This window comes from Chlorocebus sabaeus, chromosome 10, assembly GCF_047675955.1.
Source record: "Chlorocebus sabaeus isolate Y175 chromosome 10, mChlSab1.0.hap1, whole genome shotgun sequence".
Lineage (NCBI taxonomy): Eukaryota > Metazoa > Chordata > Mammalia > Primates > Cercopithecidae > Chlorocebus > Chlorocebus sabaeus.
Genome location: NC_132913.1, coordinates 93,924,624 through 93,943,806, shown reverse-complemented (window position 1 = coordinate 93,943,806; position 19,183 = coordinate 93,924,624). Strand labels below are relative to the sequence as shown.

Here is a 19,183-nt window from a genome sequence, read left to right as displayed (position 1 = left end):
TGACTGCTAAAACCACAGCAAATTCAAAATAAGTAAAGAATAAAAATCAAAGTGGTAGGGCGCAAAGGGGAAGAACACCACAGTGTGATACAGGCTTTGCCTTTCAAAGCAGGCAGACGAAAGATAGTACTTAGGTTGAAGGATCTAAAAATAGGGTGGAGATAAATTATTTAACGTTGTGAGAACTAAAAACAGAAAAGTAACAGCCTTTGGGGCGTGCTGGAAGAGAAATTTTCACTTTTCATATTATATTTTTATGAACTCTGAATTCTTAGACCATGTAAGTAAATATATCAGAGTAACCACTAATTTCATACAACATATTTACACTAATTTTACAGGTGTAAGTATGCATGTGTATGCAAATTGGTCATCAGTTTTTCACCTCCAGTAACATTCCTTTGCTCTAGGCTCCCAGCACTCCTGTTTGGAATTCCCAGACCAGAGACTGTCTTTGTTTCTGGACTTCCTGGTGGTAAAACATGACTCTATGGACTTCCTAGTGATAAATCAAGGAGGCAGTGTGATCCCCCCAGCAGTCTCTCTGCTGACCACTGTTCCTTAGCCCCTCTCCTCTGCTTCTATTTTGCAAAAGCTCTTTTGTCCCTGAATCATCTCACATCAGCCACTCCTGAAGCCAGCTACTCTTTTCATTTTCAAGCAATAAATGCCTCACTTCATAATTCTACTCTCCATCCAACATGCCCAAATCTCAGGAGGCAGCTTGTCCACAAATGCAACCATGGCTTGGAAAAACGAATAATCCCTAATTCAATGGCCCATACCCTCATTTCGTGTCCTCTAATAAATACCCAAATGCCTTTTATTGGACGATATTTCACAGAATTTTAGAGCCATACGGGGTTCTAGAGAACAAATACATCCCTATCAAAATCACCTGAGACTTATAAAAATGCAAACCACTAGACCCCGTACAGACCTACAAACTCAAAATCTTTTCAACAACTTCCTCAAGTGGTTCCAACTCACACTAAAGTTTGAGATTCCCAAATCTAATTCAACCTCCTTATTTTTAAAATTAGGAAATTTAAATCTACAGATATAAGTGTCTCACCCAAAATTGGCTTTCTAATGCACAGCCAGTCAATTATTCTACTCATAGTCTGGTCTCCCCTTTAAAGAAAGTTGTGAGATAAAATAGCAAAAGCAGATAGAAGGAAACTACCTCAGGCCAGATGCGGTGGCTCACGCCTGTAATCATGCACTTTTGGAGGCCAAGGCGGGTGTATCACTTGAGGTCAGGAGTTCAAGACCAGCCTGACCAACATGGTGAAAGGACACTATCCACAGAATGAAAAGCCAACCCATAGAATGGGAGAAAATATTTGTAAATCATATCTCTGGTAAGGGATTGACATCCAGAGTATATAAAGAACTCCTAGAACTCAACAGCAACAACCAAAAAAAAAAAAACCCAAACAGCTGGATTAGAAAATGAGCAAAGAATTAAATAGACACTTCTCCAAATAAAATGTAAAAATGGCCAATAAACACATGAAAAGATGCTCAACATCACTAATCATTAGGGAAACGCAAACCAAACCACAAAGATACCACTCCATACTCCTTAGAGTGGCTAATATTTTTTAAAAAATAAGTAACAGAAAATAACCAGTGCTGGTAAGGATGTGGAGAATTGGAACCCTTGTGCACCATCGGGGAGATTATAAAACAGTGTAACCACCATGGAAAATGCTACAGAGGTTCCTCCAAAAACTAAAAATAGAATTATAAGTGCCTAGCTTTTTATATCTCATTAGTCTTTCTAGGCCATGTGTTTAAATACACAAACATAAAGAGCACTTCCTGTCAACCAACTATAACAACTAACAGTAGCCTAATTTTCTTCAGTGACCATATTATGATTGGAGGTGGGAAAAAAACAGTCATTCTGAGTTAATGGGAAATCCCTGGAGGTTAAGCCAAGAGTAAAATGATCCAATCAGAATTTAAAAGGATCACTCTGCCTGATACGTGTGAAACAGAGGAGAACCAAAGTGATAGGAGAGGGACAAAATTAGGGAGAAGAGAAGAAGACACTCTAATGGTGCATGTGAGAGATAGTGGGTTAGAACAGGTTGGCAGCAAAGAAGAAGTGGTTGGATCTCCGGATAGTTTTTTAAGGGAACACAAGACTTGATGGCTTGGCATGATGCTTGCAAGGAAGAGAAGGGAAAAGGTTTTTGGCCTAAGCAACTGGAAGGTGATGTTCCATTTAACCAGATGGGAAGAATCTGGGAGGGACGGGCTAGGGTAGCAGACAGTACAATCAAGAGTTCCATTTTGGGTATGTTGAGCTTGAGTTGCCTATAAGACATCCAAGTGGAGATACAGGTTAAATAGTTGGATATATAGGTCTGTGTATCAAGGAAGAGATTATGCTTCCTGTGAAAGAATAAAGAGTCTCAAATGATTACATCACAAACAAGTGCTTCATACAAATAAGTTAATAATGTTTAACACATTATGGTGTGAAAATATAGAAGTCCAAGAACTCTGAAAAACTATATGGAAAAACAAATTTAAGATCTGACGGCAGACAAGATAATTCATAAATATTCTATTTGGGTAATAATCCTAAAATGCATTAGTAGGTCTTAAAAGTATTAACGTCCCAAATAAAAGCATAAATAAGGATATAGTTATAGTTAATTAGAAGGGTAAAGAATAATAATTAACCATTTCCAAAAACTGTTTAACAAACCACTGCAAAGCCAAAAATAATAAGACGGCATCATCTCAGTATCACACTGGTTCTAAAGGGAACAAGTGACAGTACTTATGCAGCCCAACAGTGATAAATGCTTCTAACTACAGTCTAAACGTTCTGCAGAGATGAAAGTCCATTACATTACACAAGGCTATCTATAGTAATTACCAAATTTACTAACTCTCATAATTTTAGCCGTAATTTATAAGAAGAGGGGAATCAGTGTACTAACTCTTCTTGGTTAAGACTGGTAAGATGCGAAGACCAAAATCTTATCTCCTTGTCATAACATATTCAATTATCCTAGTGTCCAAATAAAAACAGAATTTATGTCTGATATTTCTACGCTATTAAATTTCTTCTGGGTTGGGAGGTCTATGTCCTATACTATTTGTCATGGTTTTATGATTGTTCCATTTCATTCCAAAGCCAGAAAACTACCAAAGGCAGATGAAAGTATTTATTAGGTTTGGTTTCGTTTGGGGAGTTGGGGGAAAGGGAGGAGAGGTGGGTGGATGTCTAATTGGAATATTTCTGGGGAAATTATCATCTGAACATGTGCTATTTATAGTATAAGTATTTGGGGCCATACCATACCCATCTTGGCAATTAGCTCCAAGAAGCAAACGGTTCACCTTGACAAACCACTAAAATGCCTAATACCCAAGCCTGACCTAGAGTGCCCTGATTATAGGCAAAGGTTTACGGAAAACTTCTTTACACTCCTATGGTACAACTGCCTCAATGTGGTCCAGGGCTTGCAGTCTCTGAGACTTCACGTGCATCCTGATGTAGTCTCTCCTACTTAGGTGTTCACTTGTGTCTGAGGTAGACCAATCAAGCTCATCTGCAGCCACACAACCAGGAAGACCCTGAAAATCACCCCTCTCCACGACTATCTCACAATTACCCTTAAATCTCCTTTCTTTTTTAATAAAAGAAATACTTTATTCATGAAAGAGCAGTTCACAACTTGTATTCCCTAAGCCTCTGCTCAGTCATTCATCGGTAACATTTCCTGTGTATCTCCTGTATGCCAGGCACTGTGGAAACCACTTTACATGGGGGATGCCATGTAGGCCAGCCACAGTCTCTAGGATGGGCACTATAATTATGTCCATGTGATTGACAAGGAAGCTGGGGTTTAGAGGGGCGAAGTAACTTGTCCAGTTCCAGATAGTTGGCAACAGCCGATCTGTCAGACCTCCAGAAACTTGACCTCCAACCATTCTTCATCCAGAAGAGAGAAGTCAAAGGGATTTCTGACATTCTATAGAGCCTAGCAGCACAATCATATTTATCCCACAAATAAATGGCTACACTGGATCATTAAAATGCCAGTTTCCTTGCTTTGCACCAAAATACGATGTCAGTGTAGAAACACTGGCTATACTGCATTTCACATGCTGACAAAAAGTTTAAATTGAGTGTATATCATTTCTTTAATTAGTAAAAAATAAAGGCTATATTAACCAGTTCTAATTAAATTCAGTTTATTTTGAAGACCTACTTCTTCAAGCAGCATACTTCTATATTAGAATATTTTTCAAAAAAAAAAAAGAAAATCTACTTCTAGAATGGTTCAAATGTCTGACATATTATTTGGAAACACCAAACATGACCACTTTGTTCAGGATACAAGAAAGAAGGAAAAACTGCTAGTAGAAAATGAAAATTAAAGAAGGAAAGGTAAGCAGATAAGCAAAATATTCTACAAATGCTAGTAGTTTCAACAAGGTTATTTATCTGGAGTACTCATTTAGGGAAGAAAAAAAGATGAGACAACCAGCTGGTCACAGAGGAAGGCCAAGGGAGGTGTGTACACATGCATATAGTCCAGCTGCAGTTAGTTCACAGGTCTTTATCATCAAGAAGAAAGGTGCCTACAAAGGACAGAAACTTCCCCATTCAACCCACAGACATGTGAAAAAAGAACCAGAGATCGGAAGTCTACAAACCACAGTCCTGGTCATTTTGGTCACGCTAATAATTCTTAAGACCTACAGCAAACTGACCTGACTTGTTTGAGCTTTTGACTCACTCTCTGGTTGCATTTCCTCATTCAGAACACAGAAATAATAACCATCTTGGCAGTTATGCTGCGAGGACCATGTGAGATTATAGATATGAAAGTGCCTCAATAAGGTTCCATAGGAAGGTTATGTATTATATTGATTACCAATGCATTGGAGAGTTGAGCTGAAGCTGATTTCATGCATTCTACTTATCTGAAAACATAAAAAGCGAGGATAACCATGGGGAGAGAGGACTCTCCTAAGCACTGATTGATTCACATTGTTAATGGAGCCCATCTGCAATACAGCTATTATAGTATATGGTATTAGCAGGCCTGCTTACAATTAAAAGACAGCACAAAGCACCCGATAAAGCAATCCAGACTACAACTTGATGCAGTAAATTCTTAAATAACCACACTAAGGGAAAGAAGGTTCTAAAACAGGCGCTGGAATTCAACAGATACTCAAAAACCTCTATCTCCATGGCTCTGGAATGTTCTTTACGATGTCTCTAGCTGTGACTGGATTTAACTGCATCTAAATTTAATCTTCAGCCCCACTGAGGGCAAAAAGAGGTGGTCCAGGAGTATGTGACTACCTTGTTCTCACTACCATCTAAGATTTTTTTTTTTAATGTGGCAGGATTATCACTGCCATGCAGATAAGCAAAAGTGAGTGTGCCCAGCTATATAATTACAGATCAGAGCTCAAGAACAATATAATCACTGGTCCAAGGTTTACATGGTTGGCTCTGTGCCTGCATGCAAATATCACATTGAATTGTAATCTCCAGTGTTGAGGGAGGGTCCTGGTGGGAAGTAACTGGATCTTGGGGGTGGTTTTCCCCCAGGCTACTCTCATAGTCACCAGTTGAGGGTTGATATGATTTGGCTCTGTGTCCCTATGCAAATCTCATGTAGAATTGTAATCCCCAGTTTTAGAGGAGGGTCCTGGTGGGAGGTGACTGGATCATAGGGGCGGATTTCCCCCATGCTGTTCTCACGATAGTGAGTGAGTTCTCATGAGAGCCGATGGTTTAAGTATGTGGCATTTCCCTCCTTGCTTGCTCTCTCTCTCCTGCCCCACCATGGTAAGGAGTGCGTGCTTCCCCTTTGCCTTCTGCCATGATACGTTTCCTAAGACCTCCCAGTCATGCTTCCTGTATAGCCTATGGAACTGTGAGTCAATTAAACCTCTTTTCTTCATAAATTACCTAGTCTCAGGTAGTTCTTTATAGCAATGTGAGAACAAACTAATACAGAAAATTGGTACCAGGAGTGGAGCACTGTTATAAAGATACCTGAAAACGTGGAAGCACCTTTGGAACTGGGTAACAGGCAGAAGTTGGAACAGTTTGGAGGGCTCAGAAGAACACAGGAAAATGTGGGAGAGTCTGGAACTTCATACAGACCTGTCGAATGATTTTAACCAAAATGCTGATAGTGATATGGACAGTGAAGTCCAGGCTGAGGTGATCTGAAATGGAAATGAGGAACTTACTGGGAACTGGAGTAAAGATCACTCTTGCTATGCTTTAGCAAAGAGTCTGGAGGCATAGTGCCCTGCTCCAGAGATCTGTGGAACACTGAACTTTAGAGATGATTTAGGGTATCCGGTGGAAGAAATTTCAAAGCAGCAAAGCATTCAAGATGTAGCCTGGCTGCTTCTAAAAGTATGTGCTCATGTGCATGAATGAAGAGATGGTCTGAAACTGGAACTTATATTTAAAAGAGAAGCACAGTGTACACGTTTGGAAAATTTGCAGCCTGACCCTGTGGTGGAAAACAAAAACCCATTTTCTGGGGAGAAATTCAAGCCTGCTGCAGAAGCTTGCCTAAGAGGAGGTGAATGGAAATGCCTCCAAGGCATTTCAGAGAACTTCGTGGCAGCCCCTCCACCATAGGTCCAGAGGCCTAGAAGGGAAAAATGGTTTATTGGGCCAGGCCTGGGCCCCACTGCTCTGTGCAGCCTCAGGACATGGTGCCCTGTGTCCCATCTACTCCAGCTCCAGCCATGGCTAAAAAGAGCCAAGATACAGCTCAAGCTCTTATTTCAGACAGTCCAAGCTCCAACCCTTGGTGGCTTCCATGTGGTATTGGGCCCACATGTATGCAGAAGGTAAAAGTAGAGGCTTGGGAACTTCTGCCTAGATTTCAGAGGATGTACGAAACACCTGGATATCCAGGCAGAAATCTGCTGCAGGGGCAGAGCCCTCATGGAGAACCTCTATGAGGGCAGTGCAGAGGGGAAATTTTGGATTGGAGCTTCCATACATAGTCCCCACTGGGGCACTGCCTACTGGAGCTGTGAGAAGAGGGTCACCGTCCTCTAGACCTCGGAATGGTAGATCCATTGACAGCTTGCACTGTGCACCCAGAAAAGCCACAGGCGCTCAATGTCAGCCCATGAAAGCAGCCACAGATGCTGTACCTTGCAGAGCTATAAAGGCAGAGGTGCCCAAGGCTATGGGAGCCCACCCCCTGCATCAGTGTGCCCTGGATGTGAGACATTTACGTGATGTGAGAAAGGCAATTATTTCAGAGCTTTAAGATTTAGTGACTGTCCTGCTAGGTTTCAAACTTGCATAGAGCCTGTGGCCCCTTTATTTTGGCCAATGTATCCCTTTTGGAATGGGAGGATTTACCCACTGCCTGTACCCCCACTGTATCTTGGAAGTAACTAACTTGTTTTTTATTTTACGGACCCATACATAGAAGGGACTTGCCTTGTCTCAGATGAGACTCTCAACTTGAACTTTTAACACTGGAATGAGTTAAGACTTCAGGGGAAATGTTGGAAGGTATGATTGGTTTTGAAATGTGAGAAGAACACGAGATTTGGGAGGGGCTGGGGTGGAATGTTATGGTTTGGTTCTGTGTCCCCACCCAAATCTCATGTTGAATTGTAATCCTTAGTGTTGGGGGAGGGACCAGGTAGGAGATGACTGGATCATGGGGATGGATTTCCCCCATGCTGTTCTCATTATAGTGAGTGAGTTCTCACAAGGGCTGATGGCACTCCTCTCTCTCTCTTAATCTCTCTCTCTCTCTCTCCCCCGCTATGCCATGGTAAGACTTGCTTGCTCCCTCTTCCCCTTCCACCAGAACTGTAAGTTTCCTGAGGCCTCCTAGCCATGTTTCCAGTATGACCTGTGGAACTATGTGTTCATTAAATCTCTTTTCCTCATAAATTGCCCAGTCTCCGGTAGTTCTTTAGAGCAGTGTGAGAACGGACTCATACAAAAGTTCTATTTACACTTCAGTTTGTTGGTTTGTTTGAACTTAACTACTCTGTAATTAGTGTCTATCAGCAGAGGAGACTTGTTTGAATTTCCATCCTTTACATTTCTAAATAAAAGGCTTAGAGAACACTTAGATCTTAAGGTAGAAACTTGGTAACAAACATCTTTCACAATACACAGGGCTTGAATTTATCAAAGTGTAATGTTCCAGATGAGGAAATTAGCCTCTCTCTATTGTTTAGCCAGAGAGGACGCCCATATAACAAAACTTTATTTGAAACATTGTGCTAATTCACAGGTTCACATCTGTCCCCGGCTGGGGTGCCCTGTGATGGAGAATGAATCTCTCATGTCACTTTATAGAAAGCAAAAGTTTTATTCAAATTGGCCACGAATTAATATGATTGTTTTTAATTTCTCATTATTCTGAGTAAAACATACTGGATCTAGCCTTTTTATAATAGCATTTCTACCATTAAATTTAATTAAAATCATACTGAATTTATACAAATTCTAAATACAAAGACTCCCTTGTAAAACTGAAAATTCACTCAGTAGATTCTGAATGAATGAATTATACGAATGAAAGAGTCTTTCATAAGGTTAAAGGGCGCCATATCAACTGTGAACTGAATACTTGGTATGAATAAAGCCTTATAATTGTATACATTCTTGATGGGAATAAAATATTTTCATTTAGAAAACTCATACTGTAGAAGCAATTAATTACTCAGATCTTAGAAATGGAGATGACATGATGTTCTGAAGCAGGAATTTAACAGAATTTGGACTTGAAAGCCTAAGAATACATTCCTGATAGATTCGGTTCTTGCCACTGGTCACAGGGGTTTTTCATAACTAGCCTCAGGGTTTGGACAAAAATGAATAGAATCATCTAAAATTATCTCCTGCTATGGACTGACCTTTGGGTAAACAGGCCTGGAAAAATGCTGAAAGGAGAAGGCAACAGCAAATGTGTAGTGTAAGAAGGAAAGCAGCCGTTCTTCTCAAGAGAATTTTACATCCTCTCCCTTGCTCCACAAGGAAAATTCATGTAGCTGAAATTATGCTTGTTGAATGTGGATAAAGGGAGTCACATGATGAAGTAAGTGTTCCATGAAGATGAATCTGTCAGCAGTGGGGCTGATGGATTGACAGAGAGAGACCAGAGGCGATGACAAGAACACAACACAGAGAAGGGGGGAGGGATGGAGTCATGGGAGACACGTCAAGACTTAATCGGCAACTATTTATAGGCAGGAGAGAGAGGAGTCAAAGATGACTCCCAAGGTTCACTCTTAGATGGCTGGGAAAACAGAGGGGTATGGCTGAGAAAGATGAGGGAGGCAGAAGGAGAGCTCTCTTCCTGCATGATCTACCTTCACACTGGGTGATGCCACCAACCCTGGAGATCACCATTACTTACTGTAGACACGGGGTCTGGCTATGTTGCCTGAGTTGCTCTCAAACTCCTAGCCTGAAGTGACCCTCCCACCTCAGCCTCCCAAAATGCTTGGATGACAGGTGTGAGCCACTGCACCTGGCCTCCTGGGTTATTTTTTGACCAACTGTAAAGAGAAGGACAGTGATCCACCCTGTTAACAAAGCCTGAGAATAAGTGAAGACAGAATGACACTAGTAGTTACATAGTTAGCAGGAATGAGTCAACCTGTGAGCAGAAAGCATTATTTAGGGACACACACTAAAGCAAGACTTTCAACAGCACAGCTCAGCTGTAGGCTGCTGGAAAGCACAGTCGCAGTTAGACCAAATCAGAATGAAATGTCCAAAAATGGTCTAGACTTTATGGAAGAGAAGAATCAAGGACAAGGGTCCAAACTCAAATGCCCACAGGGGCCAGAAATGCAGAAGGGTTAGTGTTAGCAACAAAGAATGAGGGCACTGCAGTAAATAGCATGCGTCATTCTGTCTGAAGAGGAGCCACGTCTTACCTGTAGGTGGGTTACTCCCTAGGTGAATTACTCCCACCCAGGGCCATAAGCCCAACCTTCTGATTCTTCAGGAGAAACCATCACACCCATCACTCTCTACCATATTATGCCTTTTTATCTTCTGCAAGCACTTGTCAATACCTAAAATCTTCGTGTGGTTGTCATTGCTGCTCTGGGCATGTTTATGGTCTGTCTCTTCCTACTAGAAGTAAAGCTCACTGGGGCGTCACGTAACGGGCATTCATCTATGCTCAATCAATAGGCGCTCACCTCTTGACTTCCCAGGACTTACAATTTGGTACGGAATAAATCCAGAGCCCTCATATCTTCACAGTCTTCACAATCTTCCACCTTCACTTTCTGCCACTCCCAAAACACCCTACCTTTCTCCAGCATGAGCTCTGCAAAGGGAAGACCTGGGTTCAAATCCTGACTCTCTCTGCCACTTACCAGCTATTTGTCCTTACTGAAGATACTAACTATAAATCTCAACTGCTACATCTATAAATGCCTATGTCACTGGGTTCCTAGAGGAACTAAGTAGGATATTTAAAAATTGATTACAAATGTTACACTAGGCCAGGCACAGTGGCTTACGCCTGTAATCCCAGAACTTTGGGAGGCCAAAGTGGGCGGATCACTTGAGGTCAGGAGTTCAAGACCAACCTAGCCAACATGGTGAAACCCCATCTCTACTTGAAACACAAAAATTAGTCAGGGAGGCTGAAGTGGGAGAATTGCTTGAACCTGAGAGGCAGAGATTGCAGTGAGCCAAGGTCGTGCCATTGCACTACAGCCTGGGTGACAGAGCAAGACCCTGTCTTTGAAGTTTCCTATACTTGAGTTTCCCCTTCTTGCACTCACCACCCAAATAACCTGCTACTACCCAAGCAAGTCAGGCCTTTGCACCTGGAGCCTCTCCTCTGTCTGTGGCTCTTCCTTTCTCCACCTTCTCCACCTTCTGCACCTTCCTTTCTCCACCTTTCTCCACCCTCTTCACTTAACTCCTAATTGCTCTTTAGGGCCAGCTCAATTGTTTCCTCCCCTATGAGGTTTTCTTTGACTTCCCTAGGCAAAGGTTATTCTCTCCTTTGGATGCCTACAGCCTTCTGTTCCTTCCACTAGTAACTGCACTAACATAAACCACACATCAGCGGCCACCTTGATTCTGACACTCTACCAGTGAGCAAAGGTAGGGACAAAGTGTTAGTCTTCTTCATTTTCCCCAGAGTCTAGCACAGCGCCTGATTCAAAAGAAGTACTCAATAAATGTTTGCTGAATCAAACAAAACTGAACACCTACCATGTGTAAATCTGATTTATTGGAAACTATTTGAGTAGAAAGATACATCTTGCTCTACCATAACAATAACTACCAGATAGTCAGCTCTTGATTATCACATTGATGATGAGGAGCAGTGACAGACATTATTTAAGAATTGTTGATATAGGTATTTTTTGCTACTTTAGGTAGTGTAAGCATATAGTTAGTGTGACTTATGCAGTGCTAAAAACTCAAGACCAAAATTCTCTCTCCTACTGATCTGGCACAGTGCCAAAAATACTGAAGAGTATTTTGAGGGTCCTTTTGAATTTCAGTTTGATTATAACATGAATTCCATGGGAACCACTATACTCTAACATATGAGTGTTCAATCATCAATTAATTCAACAGAAGGCCTACTACATGCCAAGCATTACAAGTAAAATCATTACAAGCCTGAATTCTATATATTACAATTTTTAACGACTGCTTAAGGAAGACCTGGAAAACTTGGGAAGGCTGTTTAAAGGCAGCTCTTTAGATAAAGTCTGGACTTGTTAAAGAAACTTCCAGAAGGGAAATCTTTTCCCCATGTTCCACAGTACAAAACTTTCTATTGATTTTTTAAATTAATTCCTTATAATAAAGGTCATAAAAATATAGGTTCCAGATTTGTAAAAAAGTGTGCCAACATCTCATGGCAAAGACAGGTGGGACTCTTCATCCCATGTTTCTCTTTCTGTTGTCCCATACCAACAACAATGGGACAACTGGTTTCTGGAAAGTCAAGAAATGTGGAACCAGTCCTGTTCTAAAATAGAGAAGGAAATAAAAATGATCACCGAGATCTAAATTCATTTAAACTTCTCTCTATTCTCTCTTCAACCTGGGGTGGTAGGTAATAGAGAAAGCAACAAAAGACTGAGCCACACACGTCAACTAAAGTCAGCTTTCCCCAAGGCCCAGTGCTATGCATCGTGCATCTCTACAATCCCTTCCCAACCAGAAGAGAAGAGAATCCTAAGGGAACATGATACAGGACAAGTAGGGTTTTTTTGTTGTTTTTCTTGTTTTTTTTTTTTTTTTTTTTTTTTTTTGTAGGGGGGTGGTTTGTTTGTTTGTTTTTTGAGACAGAGTCTCATTCTGTCACCCAGGGTGGAGTGCAGTGGTGCTCACCACAACCTCCGTCTCCAGTATTAAGAGATTCTCGTGCCTCAGCCTCCCGAGTAGCTGGGATTACAGGTGTGCACCACTGCGCCCAGCTAATTTTGGTATTTTTAGTAGAGATGGGGTTTCACCATATTGATCAGGCTGGTCTCAAACTCCTGACCTCAGGTGATCCATCTGTCTTGGCCTCCCAGAGTGCTGGGATTACAGGCGCAAGCCACCACGCCCAGCAGGACGAGTAGTTTCTGACTAAAGTTTCAGGAAACGCTTCCTTAACTTTCCTAGGAACAGACCACATACGATTATCTCAGAATGAATGAATGAATCCAAAGTGTTCCTCCCGCTTTTAAAATGTATAGTCCATTTTATTAATATGTTACATTAATGGTTAATAAAATGCTTACATTTAGTAATCATACAATTCCATTTATGTCCATAAAAGTCTCTACAAGTGAAAAAGATCGATCCTGATAACAAAATAAGAGATATAAGAAAAAGTAATGTTTTTTCCTTCTCTAGTCTCACACAACACTCAACCCAACACTTCTGACGTCTGATGTATGGGAGGGTTTTCCCCACACACCAAGTAATTCTGCAGATTCTCCATCACATACCACCTCGGTGTCCTCCAATTCAATTCTGACACTTAGCCTGGAGATAGCGTCAGATCCACTGGTTGAAGGCCTAGTCCCACAAGCCTACAGATGCCCACTTCAGATGCCAATCTCAAGCCCCATATGGAGGCCTGTGCTCCTGAAAGATCAGCTATAAATTGGGGTAGTCAGAATCCCTTTAAATTAATTTGCTAGAGCAGTTCACAGAACTCAGGAAATACTTTACTTACACTTACCATTTACATAACAGATATTACAAAGAATACAGATGAACAGCCAGATGGAAGAGACACATAGGGCAAGGATCTTCAATGCCGTCCCCAGGAACTCCACCCTCTAGGAAGTTTCACATGTTCAGCTATCCGAAAGTTTCCGGAACCCAGTCTTTTGCGTGTTTATGGATGCTTCCTTACATAGGTATGACTGATTAAATCACTGGCTACTGGTGATCAACTCACCCTTCCACCTCTCTCTTTGGGGTTGTGGGGCGCAAATCCTAAACCTCTAATAATGTGCTGGTCTTTCTGGTGACCAGCTCCCATCCTGAAGCTATCTAGAGACACGCAGCCACCCATCATCTCATTGGCATATGAAAGACACTCATCACTCTGGAGATTCCAAGGGTCTTCGAAGCTGTGTACCAGGAAACAGGATAATTACCAAATACATTTCACAATATCACACAAAGCAAAATTAAGTTTTTCCATTTCAGACCCTAATACTGCTACATGGCAGGAATCTGACTTCCTAGCTAGTAAGAAAGAATTTATAATAAATCATCAGCAAATAAAACTATCTTTAAAGAATCTTGAATTGGGGTAAGCACCAAAAATCAAGGAATATAGCATTTAGATCCAAGGTGTCAAAACTCCCTGCCTGCTCTGGACTACCTTGGTTTATGCCTACTATCCTGGCATAATTATTAGGAGTGCCCACTTCTACTTTAAAAAATGGCACAGTTTGGACAACTGGCAATACATCACTCTATGGAGATAAAAAAAGATTTTTCAACATTCTTTGACAAAGAAACATGAAGGCATTCAGAAACATTAGCATGCAAAGAGGTGGTTTGCACAATCTGCTTTTACACTCACCAATTCTGGAAGAGTTAATAAACATGTTAAGTTTCACAGCTATAAAGTAATAAAGATTGATCAACGCTGAACATTTATGAAATTTCTTCAGACATAAATGTGGAGCTTGGCCTTGCAACCCATATTTGGGAATTTCCATTTCCACCTCTACCCCCAGTCTAGGGATCCATGAGAAAGGCACAGTGATTCAGCATTTCTAAGGCTTTCATTAAAATGTGCTTCAGTGCAATGAAATCAGGGGAGGGAAAAAAAGGTACATAACACAGATATTAAAATAAAAACTTCTTTACATGAAAGCAGAAATGAAATTCTATACTTTCTTACTGAAACATTTCTAAAGCAGCAGAACTGGCAAGTGTCTCTCATCACTGTTATTAAGCAAGTCATCCCAAGATACAGCAGAAAGCAGATGGAACACTTTTTATCAACTACTTCAAGAGATGCTTAACAGAAGTAAAAGGGAGAGCACAGAACACAAAGGGTAATTTCAGGGCACCCACCAAACAACACTGTCTATACCTGTACGGGAGCACTTTTAGAATCTTGCTTATCTCATTTTCCTGTCTCCTGGAGGATAGATCATGTCTTTTCATCCTTTTAACCTTTATCTCTTATCTTTGAATACTTAGCATACTGCTTTGCACATGACAAAGGTGCAACAAATGTTTATAGAGTTAAACTAATAAGAAAAATGCTTTCAAATATGATTTCTGTAGAAACATTCTTTTCAAAGTACAGTATAAAAGAAACCCAACTACAATTGAGGGTAGGGGGGAGGATGAGACATAGAATCATTCCAAGGTCAAGCAGGTGATCCACAGTGAGAAGTCTATTCCTCTAGGCAAGTGGTGGGTACAGGTTTAACAAACCTTATTATCATGGGAAGTCAGGTGTATTACAGTCAAACCACGTCCCACCAAAGAAAGCAGCCACATAAGGTTAAACTATAAGGCAAGCATTAGTCATAGCCTCAAACATCTGAATTATTAAAAAGTTCCATTGAAATTTCAAGTCTCTGCTGAGGAGGGCTTGAGCATTCTTTGAAACAGGCCTCGAGGCAGCTGTTTTTCCTTCCGCCAGCACCCTAAGCAAAGGTGCTGGAGTTTGAGAACTAACCACTCAACTCTAAAAGGTCCCATTTATAAGGAAAGCTATAAAAGCCTCAATGCATTTTATCAAAAGGGCCCTGGATTTCTCTTCTTTAAAGACAACACCCATTTCTCCTATCAATAAACGTATTTACCCCATAATGTATTTCTCCTATCAATAAAATGTATTTACCCCATAAAAACATATGCTCTAAAATGCATTTTTCCTTTAATTGCAAATGAGTTAGACATGACCTATTAGTCAGCCCATTAAGTTATATAGGAGCTTATGGAGAAAAGGGCTGGCTGAGATCAGAGACACATTTATCTCATGGTGGGTAGCAGCCACTTCAAAAGAATGTGAAAGAAAGTTCACCTCTCCAGTAATATTCAAGGTGAAGGAAGCACTTTCTTAGAGACCTAACTTGTAAAAAATAGTAAACATTAAACATTCAGGTCACCTGAATTTTATATTAGCTGCTTTACAACATAGGAAAATCACCCAAAAGCCTTAAATTTCTAGCTCCCCATTTGTAAAATGGGAATAAATACTGTTACCACTCACCTATATTTTAGAAAACTAATTAAAAAATGATGTAAACTGCAGATACTTTCTTAAATTCTAGATGTTTAGACAGTTAACTGTTAACTGTTGTTCTCACCTGAACAAGTACAGGTCAAAAGGAAACATTTAACATATGGACTCTATTTTCTGCTCCGGATGCACGACAGAGGCACCGATAATCCATTGTGTAAATCGGCTCGGGGTTCAAAATAATATTAATTCAAGTAAAGAATAGTAACCAGGGAAAAAGATCCCTTAAATTCTTTGGATATTAAACATACTTGTCTTCTACTGATACCTTTGTAAATACGAGTCCCACTTTCTGAACTAACCTGAAAGTAAAGCAACCGCTCATAATCAATACAAATTAGGTACTGAAGAACTATGCCAACCAAAATTGTTCTTCATATTATGCAAATATTTGTGTCTAGTCACCGTAATCTTTTTAAATGTCAAATTGTTTACCTATTGAAAATACAACAGAAAAAAATTTTTTTCCTCCTACTGATCAATTAAAGAAACGGACTGTTTAAACATTCAGTTTCTAAGTGGAAAAACTGATGGAGACAGTGCAGCCAAATAGCTTCTTGAAGCAATCTTATATGTGCAGATTGAAAGCAGTTTTTATATCATGGGAGGCAGTTTCATATCAAGGCAGAATACTGCACCCTTACATAAAGCCTCACAGAAACAAGTCAGAATCATAAACACATTCACTTAACCACTGTTCAGTGCCCAATGTACCTGAAAGATACATGGATATCATTTCAGGTATCAGAAAATTCTAGTCCCAATTTGGTCAAAGAGAAACAACAGTCCTATCCCAGTAGATCCCAAGTTAATTCCTTCCAGTTTCTCCCCTATATTAATTGCTTTCTTAATAAAATGCTGCAGTAAAATTTGTGAAATCAGATTCTGGCAGCAAATCAAATCAAAGGAAAACTCTTCATGATAGTTACTTTTGCACAGCCAGCCTCCTGCCTACCTTATTATGTTTTTGCTGGTGTCTTGCCTTTGTGTCAAGAACGTGGTAAGGGCTTTCCGAGTCTTGGTTGATGTAATATATGAGTCTTGAAGGCAGTGTGATTTCTTTCTGCATTGCATTGCTGTAACTGATATTACTGCTGCTATTCTGTTGCAATGTATTGTCTTCCTCTGCCAGGACTCCCAAATTTTTTTCTGCAGTTTCATTCCAACGCGGAGCTGGTGGAGGTAGCGGGTTGGGGGAGCAGGAAACACAAACATACACAAACACACATATATTTACCCCATAAATACATAAGCACTAAAATGCATTTTTCCTTTAACTGCAAACACGAAGTTTTCATTTATAAGCAGTTAAGAAGTAGAGCTACAGTAAAGCAAGTTATTTCAACAATAAAATGGCCTGGAGAAGTTAATAGCCAACAAAGTTTATACAACTGTGCACTATTTGTTTTATGTCTTATATATACATTTCTAGTCAGACTCAGATCCATACTTCTAAGTGTTGGGGGGGAGGGGGTAGAATGAACTTGAGGGAAGAAGAGTCATTAAATGAACATGTTCAGGGGTCCTGCCACCGATCTCCACCCCTTCTCTGAGTCCACAGAAGCACAACTCTACTCTGCCTAGTGGCATCCCATCCGAGAGCTAAGAACGCTAAGATAACTTGAGTACTGAATTCATGGATACCGAATGTTAATTGACTCTTTTAACAAAATGGGCAATTCCCTTCTCTTTTAACTTTGAGATGAGCAAACATACTTTGCCATGTAGGGATACAGATGCTGGCAGCTTTCCAATTTCTTTTTATTTTCCTGCCAAAGCCAGCTTTCTGCTTTCAGTGATTTCCAATCATCAATGTATTGAAGATGGTATTATATTAATTGTTCCTTATAATGACAAGCACTTTGAGAAATCAGAACCAAAGGTCGTGCACGAAGTATGTCTTCAGCACCTTAATTCTTTGGTCCCTGAAGTGTGCCTCCCCCACCTTAATTCCAACCGCACTGAATATGCCGGGTAGGAAATTTGAGGAAACAGCCCATAGCCACTATTATCACTACATCCTCCCCGCATTCACATTAAGGCTCCACCACGCAAGTATCAACTTGCTCCCTCGCTGTATTTTCCATCCACTGCTTTCCCCTCCGCAAGTTGCACAGAGATCGCTGAGGGACCCAGGATCCACTAAACACCTCCCAGTGGAACCAACAAGAATTGGAATGGGTTTTTAGCGAATGCAACAGAAACGGACTTCTAAAAGTGAATTGGGATGAATGGGGGTTTGGGAACGACAAGGGTGGAAAGACACGCAGGGAGGGAAGGAAAGGCCGAGCCGGAGACAAGCCTGGAGCGCACGGACCCGCGCGCCCTTCGCTTTCCTCTGCAGGGCCCCGCGGGAAAGCCAACGCAAAGGGCACGGGGCCATACCCACCGCTGGGCGCAGCAGCCCCCCAGGCGCGGGGCCGGTACGAGGCGGCGAGCGGAGGCAGCAGGAGAAGGACAAGGAGCAGGCGGCAGGGCGGCGTGCGGGCCGGGGCGCAGGCAGGCACCGAGCCGGCGGGGCCGCGTTGGGGGCCGCAGGAAGCGCCGGCAAGGCTGCAGCCCGCCAGGGACGGCCGCCGGGAGCTGCTGCCGGGCGGCTTCATGGCTCATAGCTCCCGGGCGCCGCTCCGTGTGGCCAGCGAGAGCGCCGGGCTAGCTGCGGGGCGGCTGCGGGCGGAGCCGGTCACGCCGGCTCGGCGCGCATGGTGCCGCGGCGGGCAGGGGGCTCCGGGCTCGGGGCTCGGGGCTCAGGGCTGGGCGGCGCCCCCTTTCCCTGCTCGCCTAGCCTCGCAGCCACTCCTGGGGCGGGACGCAGAGGAGTCCAGGGGTCCTCGCCGCTCCGCCAACTTGGAGCCTCCCCAGCGGCTACTCCCTCCCCCGGCGGGCGCGGCCGCTTCAGCGACTGCGGGGGCTGCCGCCGGGCCTGAGGATGCTGAGGCGGCGCGCGGGAGCGAGCGGCGCGGGGACGCGCGGAGCGGGCGTGCGCCCCGTCCCCCGAGAGCGCGCCCGAGCGGGGCTTCGGGTGCTGATGCTGCTGCTGGATGCTGTGCTGCTGTTGTTGCCTGGCCTGGAACGCACTGCGCATGCTTTGTTGGGGGGCGGGGAAGGGGGGAGAGCAGCAGAGTGATGCAGCAGCCCAAGCAACATCAGAGGTGACGGGTGGTACCTCAAAAGATGGGGGCGGTGGAGGGGGAGCTGGCAGTCACGGATGAGCCAGAGGGGCAGAAAGAGAGTGCGGGGGCTTCCAGGCCAGAGACAGGGATGATCGGGAGAAAACAACCAGCCGAAGTCCACATGCCTTTTCCACCACCCCAGACTTCACATACTCCCTCCTATTCCAACCCCTTCCTGATCTGGATAAACTAAGGCCATGCATTCCCTTCTCAATCCCTTATTTATTTGCTTCCTGCTTGTAAATA

The 19,183-nt window shown here is 42.4% G+C and overlaps 1 protein-coding gene across 3 annotated transcripts in view; it reads right to left on the bottom strand.

Moving 5' to 3' along the window:
* ADAM23 (ADAM metallopeptidase domain 23) overlaps positions 1 to 18,753 on the bottom strand; it is a 172,430-nt gene extending 153,677 nt beyond the window's left edge. For 2 of the 3 annotated variants that reach the window (XM_007965997.3, XM_007965996.3), the window contains exons 1-2: positions 18,154 to 18,753; positions 16,720 to 16,937 (exon numbers count right to left, since the gene is read on the bottom strand). In XM_007965997.3, coding sequence (XP_007964188.1) covers positions 16,720 to 16,937; positions 18,154 to 18,367 — 432 coding nt within the window. In that variant the 5' untranslated portion in view covers positions 18,368 to 18,753. The remainder of the gene's footprint in view (positions 1 to 16,719; positions 16,938 to 18,153) is intronic. The other variant, XM_007965995.3, reaches the window with a different exon arrangement.
* Positions 18,754 to 19,183: the final 430 nt, after the last annotated feature.